This window comes from Lemur catta, chromosome 4, assembly GCF_020740605.2.
Source record: "Lemur catta isolate mLemCat1 chromosome 4, mLemCat1.pri, whole genome shotgun sequence".
Classification (NCBI taxonomy): Eukaryota; Metazoa; Chordata; class Mammalia; order Primates; family Lemuridae; genus Lemur; species Lemur catta.
Genome location: NC_059131.1, coordinates 24,337,902 through 24,358,033, shown reverse-complemented (window position 1 = coordinate 24,358,033; position 20,132 = coordinate 24,337,902). Strand labels below are relative to the sequence as shown.

General features: G+C 38.6%; 1 protein-coding gene across 9 annotated transcripts in view; it reads right to left on the bottom strand.

The window, feature by feature from the left end:
- LTBP1 (latent transforming growth factor beta binding protein 1) overlaps positions 1-20,132 on the bottom strand; it is a 379,098-nt gene that overhangs the window by 102,594 nt on the left and 256,372 nt on the right. For all 9 annotated transcript variants that reach the window (XM_045549354.1, XM_045549355.1, XM_045549356.1 and 6 more), the window contains 7 exons: positions 19,906-19,928; positions 16,851-16,950; positions 16,269-16,367; positions 8,255-8,380; positions 7,003-7,128; positions 6,484-6,606; positions 1,649-1,768 (listed from right to left, as the gene is read on the bottom strand). In XM_045549354.1, coding sequence (XP_045405310.1) covers positions 1,649-1,768; positions 6,484-6,606; positions 7,003-7,128; positions 8,255-8,380; positions 16,269-16,367; positions 16,851-16,950; positions 19,906-19,928 — 717 coding nt within the window. The remainder of the gene's footprint in view (positions 1-1,648; positions 1,769-6,483; positions 6,607-7,002; positions 7,129-8,254; positions 8,381-16,268; positions 16,368-16,850; positions 16,951-19,905; positions 19,929-20,132) is intronic.

Below are 20,132 nucleotides of genomic sequence, written 5' to 3'. Positions count from 1 at the left end.
ACATTGCGGGTGCTTCTGCCATCCCCACTACAACACCTGAATGTCTTTTCAGAGCTATCAGGATAAAGATCAACATTTTTAACAGGACCCAGAGGGCCTTGCATAGTCTGTCCCCTCATCTTGCAGCAAATCTTCCCTTGTTCTCTGTCCTTCAGGAACATGGCCTGCCTCCTCCTTCCACAAACTTGCATATGCTCTTTCCTCTGCCCCAAATGTTCTCCTTCTCACCCCTTTCCCCAGTTAAACCTCAACTCAGTTTTCCCAAGGGCAACTCATTCTACCATGTGCTCTCATAGCATCACACAGCCCTCCTTCCCAACGCCGGTCTCATTTGTGAGTTTGCATTTATTTGTGAGACGTTTGGGTGCATGTCAGTTTCCCCACCTGATAGGAAGCACCATGAAGAAGGGGTCATGTCTGTTTTTGCCCCTCAGTGTATCCCAGAACTTAGTACAACTCTAGGTATATACAGTAAGTCACTAAGCATTTGGAGAAGAAAGGAAAGAAGGAATGAATGAATGAAAAGTTTAACTCACATATTCAGAGCTCTGACATGGAGTGGAAAAGAGTTCAACTTTTAAGAAAAAATGATCAAATGGTAGACAGATACACAAGGACAACCAGTAATGGGGAGAGCTAACTGCAACACGGTTAATTACCACCAAAGCAAATTTATCACTTTATCTTCCTCAATGCCTAAAGCACTACCATTGCTACTTCTGTTGGAAGTGTGTGTGTGTGTGTGTGTGTGTGTGTGTGTGTGTGTGTGTGTGCGCCTGTTTCCTAATTCTGTCTGTGGTAGATTCTCCTTATGCCTCTTCTCTCTTTTGTGTTTCGCTCTCCATCTTTCTCCTCCCTGTAGTGCTTACTATTTTATTTGGTTTTGGTTATTTATCACGTTAGGGATAGTTTCAATCATAGTTATTAATACTTGCCCCATCTAGAATCTCACATCCTTCATGCCAAGTCATTTTCTTATTTTCTCCATGGTTAAAAGTTACTTAGAACTTTTCTTAGGATGACATAATTTTAGCACATCTTATTTTTTTCATTTTGAAAGGAGGCTCACACCGCTCTATCAGAAAACAGGCTGCTATAATTTGGATGTTTGTCTCTCCGGAGGTCATGTTGAAATCTGATCCCCAATGTTGGAGGTGGGGCCTAACTGAGGGTGTTTGGGTCATAGGGTGGACCCCTCATGAATGGTGCTGTCTTCATGGTAATGAGCGAGTTCTTGTACTATTAGTTCCAAGGAGAGCTAGTTGTTAAAAAGAGCCTGGCACCCTTCTTCCCCCTCCTGGATTGGGGTGCCTTTTCTCCTCCTGCCCTTGGACTTTCAGACTCCAGGTTCTTCCACCTTTGGAGACACTGGGACTTGACCAGCACCCTCCTGAAGGCTCTCGGGCCTTTGGTTTCAGACTGGGGGCTCACTATCAGTGGCCCTTGTTCTGAGGCTTTCACACTTGGACTGAGCCATGCCAGCTTGGAGACGGCCTACGGTCGGACTTCACCTTTGTAACTATTAGGGAGACAATTCTCCCTAATAAACTCCCTTCCATTCATATATGTCTCCTATTGGTTCTATCCCTCTGGAGAGCCCTAATACACAGGCCAGGCAAATCTTTGGTAAGAACACTATAGTACCTACCAAGGCACTGTCCATTCCAGCCTCGGAATCCTTCTGTGCAGGGAACACACTGGTAAGATCCAGGAGAATTCACACACTGCTCATCCGGACAAGTAGTTGGGGTCAAACATTCATCAATATCTGAAAAATCAAAAAGCTAGGTCATAAACATTTTATCTGAATACCAAAGTGAAATCTTACTTTCGTGATGAAGTCGGGGAAAGTATGTTATATCTACACTTCAGTGGGAAAAACAATAACTGGGTGAGGTGAGACATTGTATCTATACAGAAACATACAGCAGTAATGCATGGTCAGGTATACCTGGATTAAAACACTGACATACATTCTAAGGAAGAACTTGGCCCCAGTTCTTCAACTGGCAGGGCCAGGGCTCTCCACTCTGGGAGTTGACAGCTCCTCTAGGGCTACTTTTTGGACATGAGACCTTTCAAGTAATAGCACAGCTTGCCAGAAAGAAATACAGGAATAGGGACGGGCATGAGGAAGCCGTATATCCACCTGGCTAGAGGTTCTGTCTGCAGACATTGGATGCTCTAGGGAAATCCTCACTTTGGCTTTTGTGGGCCCAAGAATATCCTAGGTTTGAATAATTTAAAACCGTTTACATGACAGGAATTCCTTGGAGGTGGAAAAAGAACATTAGGAGAGAGTGAACTCAGCACATACTTCCAAGATTTTCCAGAAAATATAGTGATATGATATGGTTAATATTTAGTAGTAAAAACACACCTTTTCACATTCATAGCTAACTGAAGTTATTATTTACTATTCTTTTGGATTTGGGGAGAAAAAAATGTCACCTTAAATATGGTTGGGGCTCTGGCAGAGATAACTACCACAATAGCTTCAGGCATTTTTAAGACTCAGAACAACAAGAAAATGGGGAAAAAGTAAGATATAGGAGAGAATTCAACAGTTTAAAATGAGTGGTAACACCTTAAGTACTAGCCCCACTTGAAATAAGTATTTTTCTGGAGGTGGATTTTGAAATCAAATGAGTGGATTTAACGTCTGAGTGTCCCCATGCAAAATGCATATAGGATCCCTAATCATACTTAAAATATAAACAGATTTTAAGGACAAGATAAAAATGAAAGAAATATATAATGGGTACACTAAATACCCGTGAGTATTTGATGTCTTCATTCTGGTAAATTCTTAAAAATTATCTCCTATTACATATCATTAGACAACTGTGAAAAGATGCTTAAAGTGAAAAAGTTGAAGATGATATTCACAAAATAAGCATTAGGTCAGTGATGAAATTTTTTTTCTATCAGTAAAAGTTCTTGCCAATAGACAATGACACACAGTGGTTTTTTTAGGTCAGATGTTCTGGGACTTCTTGTTCTGCAAAAAGATGGTGCTTGCCAGTTTCATTTCCAAACAGCATTACATTCTCCTGTGGATGGGATTTTGTTTTTTAAAACAGAAATACAACTGTTAAATCAAAGAAAGTAAATGGGACTGGCTGGTCCAGTAAATAAGGTGCAATGCTGAGCAAAATAGGCCAACATCTCTGAACTTCTAGCTGCTCTCACCTCTGTTTGCTTTTGCCCTCATCTATAAATTACGGACTACCTGCTTTATATTAAGTCATTAAAGGCGAAATGTCCTATTTTGAATCGAAAGTGTCATTTATTATATCTCAAACAAGAAGCAGTACAATTAACCCAAGTATGCACCTAAACTATTGACACAGTTTTCCCATCTTAATGGTAGCTTGCTTATGCTGGCAGTGAAGAAGCCTGGAGAGTGAGTGGTGATGAAATTGCAAAAGACATTTTCCACAACTTGTTGTCAATTGAATATTTTTCCTTGCAAGAAGTGGTCCAGAGCCTGGAAGAAGTGGTAGTCAGTTGGTGCAAGGTCTGGTGAACAGGGTGGATGACAGAGAGTTTCCAAGTCCAGACTCTGTAGTTTGAGCAGTGTTGTACATGTGATGTGGTCAAGTGTTCTCTTGCAAGAGGATTGGCCTGTGTCTATTGACCAATCTCGACTGCTTAATCTCCAGTATCCTTATCATTTCCTCTAATTGACTGCAGTAGACATCTGCTGTAATCGACTGATCAGGTTTCACGAAGCTGTAGTGAATAATGCCAGCGCTGGCCACCAAACACCATTAGCTTCTTTTTTTGATGAATGTTCAGTTTTGGGCTCTGTTTTGGCACTTCATCTGTATCCAACCATTGTGCCGAACACTTGCAATTGTCAAAAAGAATCCATTTCTCATCACACATAACAATACGATGTAGAAATGGTTCACCTTTATGTCGTGACAGCAAAGAAAGGCAAGCTTCGAGAGAATTTCTCTCTTCTGACACTCGTTTAATTCACATGGAACCCATCTATCCAGTATCTTTACCTTGCCAACTTGTTTCAAACGGTCCGATATTGTTTGAATAGTAACATCAAACCTTGCTGCTAATTCACATGTAGGTTGAGATGGATTCACTTTCCCTACAGCTTTCAGCTCATCACTATCCACCTTGGTCTCAGGTCACCCCCATGGCTCATTTTCAAGATTAAAATCACCAGAATGGAACTTCTCAAACCATCCACATACTGTGCGTTCACTAGCCACATTCTTCCCAAACCCTTTGTTGGTATTTTGAGCTGTCTGCACTGCATTGGTTCCATGATGGAACTCATTCAATAATAACATGGATTTTTAACTTATCCACGGTTTCACAAAAATTGCTCTAAAAAAATTTTGAAAGATAATCACAAGCCAACACATGTGTTTGCAAGATTGAGGATGTAAAAATAAAACAAGAAGTGTCAAAGTGAAATGTCAGAGATACTTAAGGAAATCGGACATTTCACACTTAATAACCTAATAATACCTTAACAGAATAAAGTAAGGATGAATGAGATAATGTCTGTGAACTACAATAGACTCCTTGGAGACCAGTGCTGTTTGAAAGCAGCTTCGCTAGTGACAGCTGAGAAAATCTTCAGTGAGCCAGAAGCCCGGGGACCTTTGGTTCAGGTCCATGATGAAATTAGAACACGGCCACATTGCTTGGTTCCTTCTTTTCATGCCTTTTCATGAGGATAGAATTATATATTATTTACTCAGGGAACCCTGGTAATATTTCTGCTAAATATTTTTCATATATTCAGTATTACTGAATATTCCCCTATCAGCTTTCAATTTAATGACATAATTTTCAAATTTCTTTCCTCCTCCTTCTTATCCTTATTACTTACATGTCTTACCTCCCCATTCTGGGACTATCTGCAGAACGGAAGGATCAGTATTTGACTTCTTTAAGGGGCACTGCTCTGCACATAAATGCTGGTCCAAAAAACCCACCCCTCTTTTAAGAACTTCCCGCAACTACAGATGTATTGAGAAGATCTATGTCAACAGGAAAGGAGTCAGGAAAGAGGGTGATTTAAAGAAACTAAAAAGTCTATAAAACTAACAAGGTGACAGGCATCCTATAAGCTACTGCATGTATTTATTTTCATGACAACCCTGAAAGCTGGTGAGGCACTAAGTCTCAAAGGTGCTAAGTAACTGGCTCCAGGTCAGGTAGTTACTCAGTGTGGGGGTCGTGAGCTGATTCCACAGTCCTTGTTCTCCCCCATTCCCACGCTGCCTCTCTACATACAGCAGAGGGGAGTTCCCCAGAAGGAGACTAAGGACACTGCACCTGTGCTTGTCCCATTGCTTCTGTGCCATAGGGGGAGGGTTTGTGGCTCCATTCTGATCCGAGCCGATCAGAAATCCAGTAACAAAACACTCCCACTTCTCTCCAGATTAGAACCCAAGGGGCCAAGGCAAGAGGCCAGCCGGAGCGGCGAGTGTAGGCTGCCAAAAAATGTCTAATTAGCTCTCCCTCCAGGCCTGGGTCATTAGAGCTATGAAGAAAACCAATATGCAGACGCCAAGGGACAGCTGAAAGCAGGCTGTGCCAACCTAGTCTACCCCTCCCGACCTTCAGAGAAGCCCAGACTGTCAGACAGGATGTTGACCCCCGGCCGGCCAGGCAGGGAACCCCAAGGAACCAGGACTGTGCCCGCATCCCCTCGCTCAGAGACCCCTGTTCCTTCGCCCTCATGTTTCCATGGCAGGTTTTCAGCAGAAGCTCAATGTACTTCTGCATGAAAATAATTACAAAAAAGTACCACAGTGGTTTCCAAATGAGCCCGTGTAACTCAGATATGAGCGTGAGCAGAAATATGAAATGAATAATTTTGACTGTGCTAAAAATATTTTTCAAAACATCTTTATAATGAAAGCAGACTCATTGCTGTGGTCAGTAATGAAGAAATTTTATCTAGCACAGTTGGAATGTGACCCAGAGTTGGTCAGACAGTGCTTCTGTAGGGAGTCTGCAAGAAAGTCCCAGAACACGTGTAAAAGAAAGCAGCTGAGACAAAGGAATGTGACAATGTGAAAAGGTCAAAAATAAAAAAAATCAACGCTGGTTACACCTGCACCATGTTCCCAGATGAATGATCCAGATTCTGTAATTAAGTCTGGGTTTGTACTAAGATACTATGCAATTAATTGTTCTAAAGTGATTTCACTCCAAATACCAGGGTAGGCAGATATTAGGTGAAAAATAGTAAGAGCATGAAGATGGAAAATAATCCAGACAGAGCCACCGAAGGGAGGCAAAGAGGCGGTGAGTCCAGAAAGCTGGAAGAGTCTGGAGAAGCTAGTGTCACGCTCGGGGTGGTGGAAAGAAACAAAAACCAGGCGAAGCGCCTGCCAGCCCTGGCTGGGGTCTGGACCCTGCTCTGCAGGTCACAGTGACCTGTGCTCAGCACCTACAGGTGGCAATGTCTCTGTCCCTTTGCTCTCTCAGCACACTCACCCTCACAACGGCCTCCCCGGGTCATGCGGTACCCGCTGTCGCAGTATTCACACCGGAAGGCCCCCTCGGTGTTGATGCAGTGTCCTTCCCCACACACGTCCGGCCTCAGGCATTCGTCAACATCTACGCGGAACAGAAAACACTGCCAAGTTGTTGTTTTCCAGAATACTATTTTAGACCTCTCCCATCTCCCAGCTTAGTTCAAATTTAAAAATGAAGTAACTGATTTCTATTATCACCCCTTTGATTTATTTGACACACTTTGAAATGGAGTTTTGATTCCTGTGGGGTCCAAAAGTAACATTTAATGCATCACATAGTGGACATGCTTCCTTCAAAAATGTTGGAGGAAAAAAAAATCCATTTTTATATCTCCCGGTATCTAGCAGATTGCTATGTCGTGACAGGTATTTAATAAAAAATCCTGGTTGTCTCAATAACCATTAGACTGTTGGGGTCCTGGGGGATCTGAGACCCCAGATCTGAGGGTTTGTACATCAGCAAGAACACTGCCATTACCTATGCAGCTAGTACCCTCCTCACTGGCCATAAATCCCGCTGGGCAAATACACAAGAAACTTCCCTCAGTGTTTTCACAGCGTCCCTGGGAGCAGAGGTGTTGGACCTGAGTACATTCATCAATATCTGTTAACAAAAACACATATAAAAAGATTAGTCCTGTGTAGCAAGAGCTCGGGCTGTTCTGCAAAATACCATCATACTATTCCCTGGGTACCACCAACCTTTATTACTGAGGGAAACAGTGAAAGGAGACATGGTCTTTCTCCTCAAATACTTGAAGGACTGTGACTGGTGTAGGGAAGAAGCTTATAGTGTTATTGTTTCAAAAGCTAAAATAAAAAAACCATGACATTGGTGTTTCAAAAGGAAAGATGTCAGGGCAACACAGAAGGACTCTCCTGATAACTGAAATCATCTAAAGCAATGATGTTTGCTGTCAGCACGGAGTCAGAAAGGCCAGAAACAGACTCTTCACTGTGCACACAAGTGGAGCTGGATTCGATCAACTCTATTCCCTTTTCAACTTAATAGTTTAGATTCTAAACCTGATACACACAATATATGCAAACGAAAGGGAAACTGCCACATCACGTAACAGCTGGATGTCGCCCCTCCCTACATAAACACTAACCAAATAGAAATACCCACTTATATTAAAGGAGTATTAATTAGATATGTGCCTTTGTTGCTTTATATTGGCCTTATAACTTAGTGCTGAATTTTCTTTTTCTAAAAAGAGAAATTAAATTTAGAGTTATATTTAAATGACTTAAACTTTCTTACACCTCTCTGAGATATATTTTTTCCAAACAAGCATATATGCAATCTCTAAATTTCTAAATACATTGATAACTTCACGCCAATATATATGGATTTTTAATTTAGAAATCTCTTTTAGAAATCAAATTTTATATACTTAGATTAATACAATTCTTTACTGCACCATATATATAGCCATATACATGTTTGTAGGTAGCTATTCTTATTTACTTTATCTGAAAAATTTTTGGGAATTATTTCACCTTTATGTAAACACATTACATTCGGTGAGATAGCAGCACTGAACAAAGTAGTAAGAGAATCTGAGGAGTTTAGCAAATCTTGTTTTGAGCTCCACAGCTGAGAGATACACATTTAAAAAAATTAAACACAGTAACACTTTCCCCAAATGGTTAAACTGGCTTAAAATAAGGTTCTAGATGTGCAAATATTTGATGTTTAATATTTTTGTCAATCAAAAGTGTCTTACCAACACATTTCCTCTGTTGTTCACTGAACTTGTAACCCTCGTAGCATATACAGGTATATCTCACTGGTAGGTTAATGCAGTGTCCTGCTCCACAGATATCAGGGTTCACAGTACATTCATTGATTTCTTTAAAAGTAAACAAAATAATGTGAAAAAAAGAAATAAACACAAAGATGTCATTGTACTTGCAAACCATTACTGTGTTTCCTGACTAGCTAGCAATTTACTGCCAGGTATGCACTTAGAAGACAAAGATGATGCCTGACATCAAGTATAAATTTATGTGATTACTTTATAAATGATTAATTAGTCCCATCCAAATTCATTAATAATTCCAAATGAAACAATTTCTAAGATGAAGTAGAAATTCAGAAAGAGGCCAAGTTGAAAGTTATGAGAAACGCAATTCTTAGTAAAACAATTTCCAAAATGGCCTATCAATCAGTTTCTATTCACTGTAGTTCATCATACATGATGGTTTTTGAATTATCATATGATTTCTCCTGATAAGAAATATATAGTAACTTTCCATTCATTAACAGGCCATATTTGAGTTCCAACAAATACATCCAACCTCCTCCAAAATTTCTCATTATTCCCCAAGAAAGACCTCCCACTTCTAACCAAAACAAAACTTCTAGATGTATCTTCCTCTTAATTTGCCAATTTCAGTGAGAGCATATTTTATTTCTAGTGGTAAAGTGGAATCTTTTTCCAAATCTTCTCTGCTAAATTCCTCCCTTACTCTCCTACAGATCTCCATGTGAAACTGGCTTCTTCCGTAAAGCCTGTGCAAATTAACCCCGTTCAAGTCCTCACTCCACTCACCAACACACACTGCGGTGGAGGCAGGGCTGCAGGAGTCCACGGCCAGGTGGAGGCCATCCAAAAAGGACCCAAGGACTCAAAAATGGCTTTTGGAGATGAATTACTCTCCTAATATTTTCTATTTCCAGTGACCTTTGTAAAGAGCTATAACGGCACAGTGGAGACAGTACGGCTGGTGGTTAGAAGCACTGGCTTGGAGACAGTACAGGTACACATCCTGCTGCCCTTCATAGCTCCGCAGCATGGGCCAAGTGATCTGACCATTCTAAGCCTCACTTTTCTACATGTGTACATGGAAATAATCAGAATTCCAGCTTCAGAGTATGAAATGAAAGGGGGAACCTAAATAATGCATGTAAGCCCAATGCTTGACACACTATACGTGCTCAATAAAAGTTAGTCAGTATTACTATTGTTCATAATGAAGTCATTTAAGAACATAAAAAAATTAATAGCACTTTTATACCAGTACTACCTTGGGCTATTGCGTCATTGTCATCATATAGCACACAAGGCTCTAAAGAGATGCTGGCTTGGAAGAGGCCAAAGCATCTCTCAGGGTAAGCAGACGGGTGCCCCTGAGCATGGCAAGCTAAAAGCACAGCTTTGTTAGAGGGCTCTGTGGCTTGAATGAGAAGAAAAACAGCAGGGCTATTGTCATTAATAACCCACTATGCATTCTGCAGAAAAAGGATGTGAAAAACAGTGCTTTCACAAAGATTCACAATGGAAATGACCTACATTGGAGTTGAGGTTGCTCTCCAAAACCAAAAACCACATTCTTCATTTTTCTTAAAGGATTCACTGTGCTATGAATTTAAAACTACTCATGCAAGTCATTTTAAAAAGGAAGCATATGAAGCTGCTTATCAAAATCACCTGGAGGTATGAGACATGTATGCAATAACCATGTATTTACAAATTACTTATACTTTTTATGAAGCTGGTTATGCTAATTCACTTTCAGAAAAATTTGTTTATAATCAGTATATCATCAAATTATAGAAAAAATAATTTAAAAGGCTAAAAACGGGTGATTGACACGACTGCTTAAAATTAAGGGACTGGCAATAACACAAACAATGACTTATGGTACATACATAGCACAGAATATTACATAATCATTAACAAGACAGCACAATGTTTATCTGTTAAAAAACACAGTTGAGCACAAATTGTAGTATAGATTATGATCTCAATTGTACTATGATACATACACAAAAGAAGATTGGAAGGAAATATATCTAAGTTGCATGAGTATGAAGATTGGTATTTTCTTCATGTTTTTCTATATTTTTCAAAATTTCTACAAAGAGCATGTATTAGTACTTTCATAAGCAGAAAAGTCTTCCTTACAAAATATTGTACGTGCCAAAAATCTTCACCAGGTTATACTCATAGACCCTCAGGTAAGAATTCTCTTCTCTGTTTACAGGAATTTTCTAGTGAAATAGTGTGAGAAGCACATCTCTAACCATCTATTCTATATTATAGGCAGATGCCTCTTTTGAAAATTATTGTTATTTAGATTTCTTGGTTTTCTTTGTACTTACTGAGTTTTGTTTATACCCTTCTCTGTCGTTTTCTTAAAATAGAAAGACATGTTGACAATATTTTCAAAAGGAAAATGAATTCATTAGAAGATGAATTGGTATACTCAGGGCAAGGATTCAGAAAGGCTATAAAAGGGTTTAATAAAAGGCTATACATCTGGGGTTTTCATGAAACACTTGATCGGTAGCCACTGCCCCACTCCCACAATACTAATTTGTTGATCAAGTATTTGTCATTTTGGACCTGCAGCTTCAAAATGGAACTTTTACACATGTGAACAAAAGTCTTCAAAAATACGTGATGCTTAATTCAAATGCGATACATTCATAGGCCACAGTTGGTCTATGTATTTCAATAGTTTCTTTTCAAGTCACCTATAAGATAGGAGAAATAGTTAAGAATTATAACTCTTTGCCTTAGGAATTGAAATGGATATGTATAATAATGGCTTTTCCTTCCTTCCAATCCAGTATCTTACATAGAAGCTACGAGGTGGAAACTATATTGATGAAAGAATGTTTGAGGATTTTTAGCTGATTACCTCAGAGATTAAGCAGCACCTGGAGAGGCAGCTTGAAAATGTTGACCCTGACTGACAGGATCACATGTTACATGTAAGAGAATGTTACGCTGACACCACTAGAGGGTACTAAGGGATACATCAAAGGACAGAGGGGACATTTTCTGAAACATACTTGATTTCCACATTGTTTGCCCATTTTCACACAAGTGATTAATTAACGTAACTGTCATCAATTTGACCTCAGAGATCCCTTTCATCTCTTTGCCAGGCAGGATTCACCCTTGTAGGTAGACAGAAAAGGGCCACACACCTTCCAAACACCTCTGTCTGCTTTCTACTCACTAGTCATCAAAATGTTAAACAACATCAAGTGTTTCCTTTTTAAGGTAAAAAACAAATTACTGGTATGTATATCTTAAAATTTTTAAACATGTCTCCCACCATCTGTCCCTGTGCTTTCCTTCCTTTTCTACTAGGTTTGCACTCTTGAGCACATGCATAGCACACAGAAAGATGAGTCCTGGGAATGTCGTCTTGAAGAAGAAAAGGGAATTTTTTGCATTTTCTGGTTTTCAGGACAAAGACACTATGCTTTATATTTTTCTAAGACATCACTCACTCATAGGCATGGGAACCTGTTCCCAATGAATGGATCAGTTCATGTGGAAACATAGATTTCTTTGAGCAGCCTGTGTCAATATAAACCTAGACACAGGGCACTGACACACCAGAGGCAAAGCCGCACACAGACAGCACTAATTCCTGGCGTCAGGGGTACACTGATGAATGGAGATGTCTCATCTCCTTCAGCATGCTTGGCTACCCAGGGAGGTGATCACGTGAGCGCTCCCACTGGCCTCTTTCATGTGTCCTTCACAGGACAACCCTACTCTTTCCTACCCTGTGAGCCCCCCTGAAACAACTTCACCTTGACCGGGTCAAGGACCTTATTCTATTTTGTTCACTGGCATTCATTTAGAAACTGGAAAAAGAGCCATGATCAAAAGCCAATGGTAAACCAAGTGCTCTGTTTATCCCAGCAACAAGGCCAATGGTGGATTCAACAGTTTCATCTCTTTACTGTATTTCCTAAAATTAAATGAAAAAGAAAGCTTTTGGCAAAATATGAAGGCGAGTGTGCTGACCTTTAGCGTTTTTCTTCATCATGTCATTACTCGAATGAATAGAAAAATAAATGGAGTTTGGAAATGAAGCATGATGATTGTACACACACACACACACACACACACACACACACAGTTCATTTTCCCTCAGCATACATAGTTTATTGAAGCTGTAATGACACCAGTAATATGCTTGGGAGACAAACGTTTTTGAAGGGGTCATTTCTGAGTTCTAGAAAAGATCTGATGAGCAAATAGTTTTTAAAATGTTTGAACCATGATAATTACAGAGGTTTCCACAAGGCAGTTGTAGACATCAAAGGATAATTTCTGGCTGGTCTGCAAGGGCCATGGAGAAAGTTCAGGAAGAGCCAGAGGAAGGCATTACATGTTAACTCAGGGAAAGGTTTACAAAAATGCCCTGGCTTCCTCACTGCCCCACCATGAGCATAGACTGTCTCACAACAATTGAAACAGATGTTCCCATTTTGTAAATATTTGCCAGAGAAATAAAGGTTAGTGTTCTCCAACCTATCCTTCAGCTATTAAGACACTGTGCTAAATCAAGAATTTATATGCTGAAACATATAATTTATTTGAAAACAGTATGCCAATAATGCTGCAAGCCACCAACTCTGCTGTTAAGAGTGGAAAATATCACACTTACTTCCTGCAAATATGCAGTTCACTTTATAATTATTAATATTACATGTCAAAGTGTGTTTGACTAAATCTGAAAAGGCTACTTCCAATCTCACCATCATAAAGATATCATCACTACGCAATGTGGAGCTGATTATATTTATTTTAGACTCTTATTATTCTATGACATTCTTCAATTGTGGGAGAAACTAATAGTAACAAATAACATTTATATCCTCTGTGTTTTTAGAGACAAAAAAGCATTATATAACGTTCTTGAGATAATTGATTAGATTGCTCCTTAAATCTGGGTTTGGCCCTCATATCAAACCAATGGGAATATATACATTTTAATTTAAATTAAATTTGATACAAAACAGTCTTCTTGTGCTAATGCAGATCACTGTTTATAATGCAGCTTTAAGTTGCAAACTATTTCAATTCAAAGACTCTCTATAATGCTCTCCCCATGGGTTCTTTCAGAAAGATTCTTTTACTATAGAAAGTGGGAGTACCTACAACTGTTACACGAGAAAAAAATTCAGCATCACTTATTTTCTGGAAGAAAACATTCATGCTTCAAACGTGTGACAGCAGATGTTAGCCCTGTATTTCTGCCAAACTCAAATTAAGCTTCTAACAAGTTGTCATCTAACAACTTCCTATAGCAGAGCTACTTTCATTCGTTTCAATCAGCTCTATAGTTCAGTTGAAGCCAAATAACTGCAATTTGTTAGTCCTCATGCAGCTGCATTTAAATGATGGAACTGCATTTAGTTAACCTCTACAAAGCTAGTTTGCAAGAAGTTTGTCCACTGAAGTCAGCCATGCCCATTCAAAACTAGAGTTTCTCTTCACATCGAAAAATGGAAGTACAGTATTTAGGAAGAATTAGTGAACTGCACAGTACATTCTCTCATTGCAATTTTTAACACTGACGTAAATGATTAGAAAATCCTTGCTGATCAAGATAGTAAAATCACATTCGTACACCTTGCAGTGCAAAGCAGGGCATATTATAGACGTGGTTAATAAAGTAAATAAAAATATATGATCTCAGAATAGAGAATAATAATTTTAGCCATGGCCATTTTTAAAAATCACTATCATTTCATTGTACCACTCTAAAAATACTTAGAATCACTAACCTTTCTATACCATTTCACTCAGTAAGACCGGAGTGGCTGCCAGGCAATAAGTGTGGGGAGGGCCATGGTTTTTGGAGCGGGCATGCCTCAACTATCACTGAGTCTGTGAGTACTTCTGTACTCCTTAGTCACTGGGCATTTCACCTTGGGAGAGTGTTTCCAGAACAAAGTGGCATTTGAATTGGCAGACTGAGGAAAGAAGATCACCCTCACCCATGTGGGTGCAAATCATCCCATCTGTTGGGGGCTGGGTGGGAACAGAATAAATAAGGCAGAGGAAGGAGAATTTGTTCTCTGATTGAGCCAGGACATCTTCTTTTCCTGCCCTTGGACACTAGCACTCTCAGTACTCAGGCCTTCAGACTCAGACTGGGACTTACACTACTGACTCCCCTGGTTCTCAGACCTTTGGGTTTGTACTGGAATCGCACCCACCGGCTTTCCTGGGCCTCCAGCTAGCACATGGCAGACCCTGGAACTTCTCAGCCTTAGAATTGTGTGAGTCGATCCCTCATAATAGAGCTTTTCCTATATATCCATATACACACTAGTGGTTCTGTTTCTCTGGAGAATCCTGATACACACTCCCTTCAGCAATGTGAGAGTCTCAATTTCACCCTAATAAAAATAGTTTTATTGGGTTTTAAATACTAATTTGATAAGAATAAAGTATTACCCTGTTTTAATTTGCATTTCAACTAGTAAAGTTGAAGTTTTCTATTATATGCTCCTTGGTATTGTCTTTTCCTGTGAATTATTTGATTATATTATTTTTCCATTTCTGTATTGTTAGAATTTTTCTTGTTGATTTATAAGAGCTCATTATACATTAAGGATGTTAACATTTAGGCTTTTGCATTTGCTTAAAAATATAATACATTTTTATAATTTTTTCACTAATTAAAATGTTTATTAAGAACTTTGAAAATACATAAAAATACATTAAAGAATATAACTGATGAGAGTTGAACACTTTGATGCATTTTCTGTCTCCTTTTCTGTATTTGTAGACATTAAAAAAATGAAACTGGAATCATTATATTGTGCCCTATATTTCTTAACAAATATGATGCCATAGTATTTCCTCATGACATTAATTATTCTTTTAAAATGTTACCTTAATAACTATGTGATTGTCCATTGCATATGTACTATGATTTATTTATACATACTCCTTTTTAACAACAGATTACTTCCAAATATTTGCTATTATGACTAATCCTGCCATGAGCAATCTTATACTTTTGACACTGCATTTAAAATGAGGTTGATCAGATGACAGGTATATTAAAAGCCTAGACTTCTCTACTGTGCAATTCAGCCATGTAGCAAAAAACCACTTGTACCTCCTAAATCTAGTTAAACAAAAAAATAAATAAAAAGTACAAAACTAATCCTGGACTATTGTCCTAGGGTCGCAAAGATAAAAGTTCAATGCTTGCAATCAATGAAGTCACCTTCCAATGAGGACACAGATAGAGAAACAAGTGCCATCATGTACAATGACTTGTAAAAAAGGTAATTTTTCTAGCCAACTTTAGGACTGTTAAAAATTCTTTTCTCAGGTACATAGCAAAGCATGGCCTCTAAGTCAGAGGGGAAGAAATTAATCAAACTTGTGTAGTTTGTCTTATTAACATTAAATAATCTACTCAGTCTGTGTGAAAATTAATGAGAGCATTAGCAGATTCTCCCAAAGTTGAACACATTAACGAGCACCACTGAACATTCTGCTCTTCTTCCAACTTTTGCATTTTGGAGAGGTTGCAATACAGGCTAATTTATAGTAAAAGAGGTGGCTGATTGTGAATTTACTTTTCAAATCCACATGGACAATACCAAAACAAAATTAAGAGTCTGTAAAGAATATCTCTCCTGCCTCTTTAGTTATTGAGGTGCCAAATAAGTATGCGTGAAAACTTATGGCAAAGAGTTAAAGCAAATCCCCCACTACACAAACATATTAATAAATAACTGAAAATATTGAAAAATTAGTTTGAAATTGTCTAAATAGTACTAACTCCATAATAATTTGCACTGAATTAAAGCTATCAATTTTGTTTCTGCCAAGTGTTGTTTTAAAACAGAAATAAATTTTGCTGTTTGTTCAGAGTGAAAAAAATAAACAAAATAAAATGAGGTTCAGACCCACGTCTCCTCCGTAGGATATATTGCATAACAGATACTGCACCGACCTGTTACTTGAGTAGGCGCGATCACTTGGCTGGCACTTGACGTAGAAGCTTCAGGAGCTATTTCAACAGGCACAGGAGGTGATGTTTTTTCAATCACTACTATATGAGGAAGTAGGGGATAAAAAGAAAATTAAAGCCTGTTATGTGCATTGAGATCCTGTTTCAAAATGCAAGTATGATCTAGTCTAACAATATATCATAATAGTTCTTGGATATAAAGAACTGTTATAGGTCCTGAAAGCTCATGGGGGAATTAATTTATTGCTCAGGTTTCAATATTTAGCAAGAATAACAGAGTGACTCAGAAGCCAAAAAAAATGACCATTCATCACATGATGACTTTCAATAATGTCTGAATACTACTCCTGAGCACAGAAAATAGTGAAAAAATTATCTTTCCCATTATAATACTTATAACACCATGCAGTAACATTATAAGTATAATAAGCTACTTGAGTACATTTTTCACATTTAACTTAAATTATGAATTCTAATGAATTATTAAAACCAAAGACAAAACATTCCTCTCTTAAGCTTTTCTTGGGAATACTCTTACAAACAGCACAGATCCACTCAGGCTACCTGGGAACTGTGGATGCAGATGAATAGTCGAAATGCCAGGGGAGAGCTGGGGTTGACCAGGCTCAAGTTTGGTTTTCTCTTGATCCAATGAAGGTATTTCCTGGATGGTTGTATTGAGAGAGAGAGAGGGATTGAAAGTGAGAATTATTTTTAGTTTCCCACACATAACTATTTTTAATTAATTATACTCTTAGAAAGGCAAAGAAATGTCATACATAGTACCTTACCTTCATAACTGTGTGGAATTTTAAAAAAGCAAAACTATTGTTGTGGTGCTACTATGGCAAGCCCTTAAGTTTTTCCAGCAGCACTGATCCATGCACATACCCTCAGCCACTTCCCTGAGGCCCCAAATTAGATCTTTCCAGTAATATATGAACTGGCCCAGCAGTCCATATCTGGTCTGCAACACGGCACAACCCCAAAGGAGGACTAAACCTTCATCTCATTCGCATGTGTCTCTCTGCCCCACTAAGACGACCAGCCACGCTTTGCAGATTGAATAATGGATATAGCAGATGTGTCACCACAAAGAAGACAGACACAGTAAGTTAAAATAGTTTAAACCAGTCAGTCATTTTGGCTTCCCTTAACCTCACATCTGATAACTTTACAACTCCAGGTCTCTGAACAGTGGTCGTCACCCAGAGCAACAGAAAACTGCTGTCTTGGAGGAAGATTTGTGGCTTCCTTACAAATACGGTTGCCCACTCTTGTCCCCTGGACCTCAAGCAAAGAAGCAGTCCACCACCCATGGCTCAGCTTCCAACAACTAGCCTAGTGAAGGATCTGTGACTTCGACTTCACCCACACTAGAGTGGTAGCAGAGAGCTCACACCATCGCTGCATTAAAAGTATCCATCAAGTTATCCGGTCACTGTTATCTTCCAGAAACCTTATTTCTCTGGCCTCTGTTAACCTCTTTTCCTCTCCCCTGGCTTCAATTGTTATGTCTTTTCTGCGTTTTCTAAAATAGCCTGCCTGAATACCTCATCACAGATCCAATTTTGTTTAAGTGTGAATGCTTACAGGGTAAATCCATTTAGATATTCCACAGATACCTCAAGAATCCACCTCCTCCAGAATCATTCAGGCTCTCATTCCAACTTCATCATTTCTGCCAATGCCACAGTCATTAATCCTCATTCAGATTTAAAATCACTCTTTAGTCCTTCTTCACTCCTCATTCTAAGCCCTGTCCCATTGGTACTATTTCTTATAGCTGTCTACCCTTTTCCATATCCATATTCCTCACAACCCCAGGCTGGACTCACTCTCTCATTCTCAGTTTATTTCTTCCTATCTCAGTTAATCCTATCAAAATTCATCTACCAGAAATATTGAGTACTTATTACTTCTCCCACATTTCCTCCTCTTCTTAAGAAAACAGACTAGCTTTCTATTACCTATTAGGTATGACCTCCACCAGTCTCAACTGCACCCCATGGCCAATGCCAATAAGAACAGCCCACGACCAGGTGCTAATCTACTCCTACAGCTCAGGGACAAAATCTCCCCCATCAGCACAAGGCAGCAGACTTCCTAATCTACACCACCTCTCCATTTAGCAGGTAAGGTCCGGTTGAGAAGCAGGGTATTGCCCCAATGATTACAACTGCAGCTTGGTGTTCCAAGCCTACCAAAGCAGCCCCCAATTCTTTTTTGTAACCAAGTGTTTCATGACCCTTGCTGTCCCCTCCACCACACCTTTGCACATGTAATTAACTATCCCTGGGCCATCCTTCTTTCTTTTCATCCATCCCATAACATCATGAGACCTTTGTAAGGTTACCATGACCGCAAAGACTATAATTGAATTTTTCCTACTATCTCCTCCCCAAGTAAGATGCTGTAAAAGTATATACAAGAACATTTTCAGGATCTTTTTCAGATTCTTAAGAAGAGTTACTATAAACTTGATCATAAATAGAGAAGCACTGAGTCATGATGAGGCTGGCAGGCCACACTGGCTGACCCACCCACAAGCTAAACGACTCCTCCCATGTATCAACCAGAACTATTCAAAATCAACAAAATTGCAAACCACTCTCCATCACTGATCTTCAGAGATACTAAGCACTGCAAATGTGTATGTGAAGTATTCACATCTGTTGTACTTCCTTTGGGCTCAATATAACTTCTTTCTTTGATGAGTGCTATCACTCCAAAATCACAATTCTCTTTTTCTTGATTCTTTTAGCACTTATCTGTTACTGTACCCCATATTTATAAGCTAAAGATTTTAAAAACTATTTATAATAATTTATGTATTGTCGCCATCTAAATTCTAATAATGTATCCTTGTCAACTGAATGAATGGTATATACATGTATAAACACTTAAAAATTACCTAATTTTTAAATAAAGAATCAAAGCAAGATTCAGAGAAGGAACAATATTACATATGTAGGACTCAGATCTAGAAAATGTTTACATTTCCTACTAAGAAGTCTCATTCACCATTTTATGTCCAAATGCCAACAGATTGATAAAAATTTCTCTAAAATTTCAAAGAAGCAACATTCTAGTATTTAATTGTACCTTTCAAGGGTAAGCTCTGTTCTTATTCTAATTCAATTGAAACATGCACGTTAAATTTTAGCTGAATTAAGATGTGCCTCACTCACTATATATGCACTGTGCACTCTAAGAATACACAAATGCCTAAATATGTCAGAGCTTTTCTTTCCACAGATGGTCCAGGTAATCAGTTGACTCTCTGAATTCTGTTTACACCCCTGATGTCCATTAGTTTCCACTATTTTCTTCTCACTAGAATTTAAGTTCCATGAAAGTAGGGGGTTTCTTCTGATTTGTTCTTTATTGTTTTCTTTATTTGTTCTTTATTTCTTTTATTGTTTTCTTAGCACTGAAAATAGTACCAGTCACATAGCAGGTGCTCAAGAAATATTTCTTGAATAAATGAATGCTATATTAACCCAAATGATGCATAAGAGACATGTTACTATATTTAAGTCTAAAAATTCATACATATTCTAATAGAAAATCATTTTGAAGGTTAAAAAGAAAGACTTGCAAACAATGAATAAATTACCTTTTCAGGGGGTACAGTTGCCACTAAAACCAGAAAAGAAAGAAGGGCTTTAGTACATTTTAAGACAAAGTCACTCTATTATCTTTCAATTTTTAAAAAGCAGTGAAAGTCTAGTATCTCTCCAAAAAAAATTGAAAATCAAACTAAAACAAATGCAGAATTAAGGTTATCTACGAAGTGGGAGAATTTTACACATGACTGACAGAAAACTCTCAGTGCTATGTTAT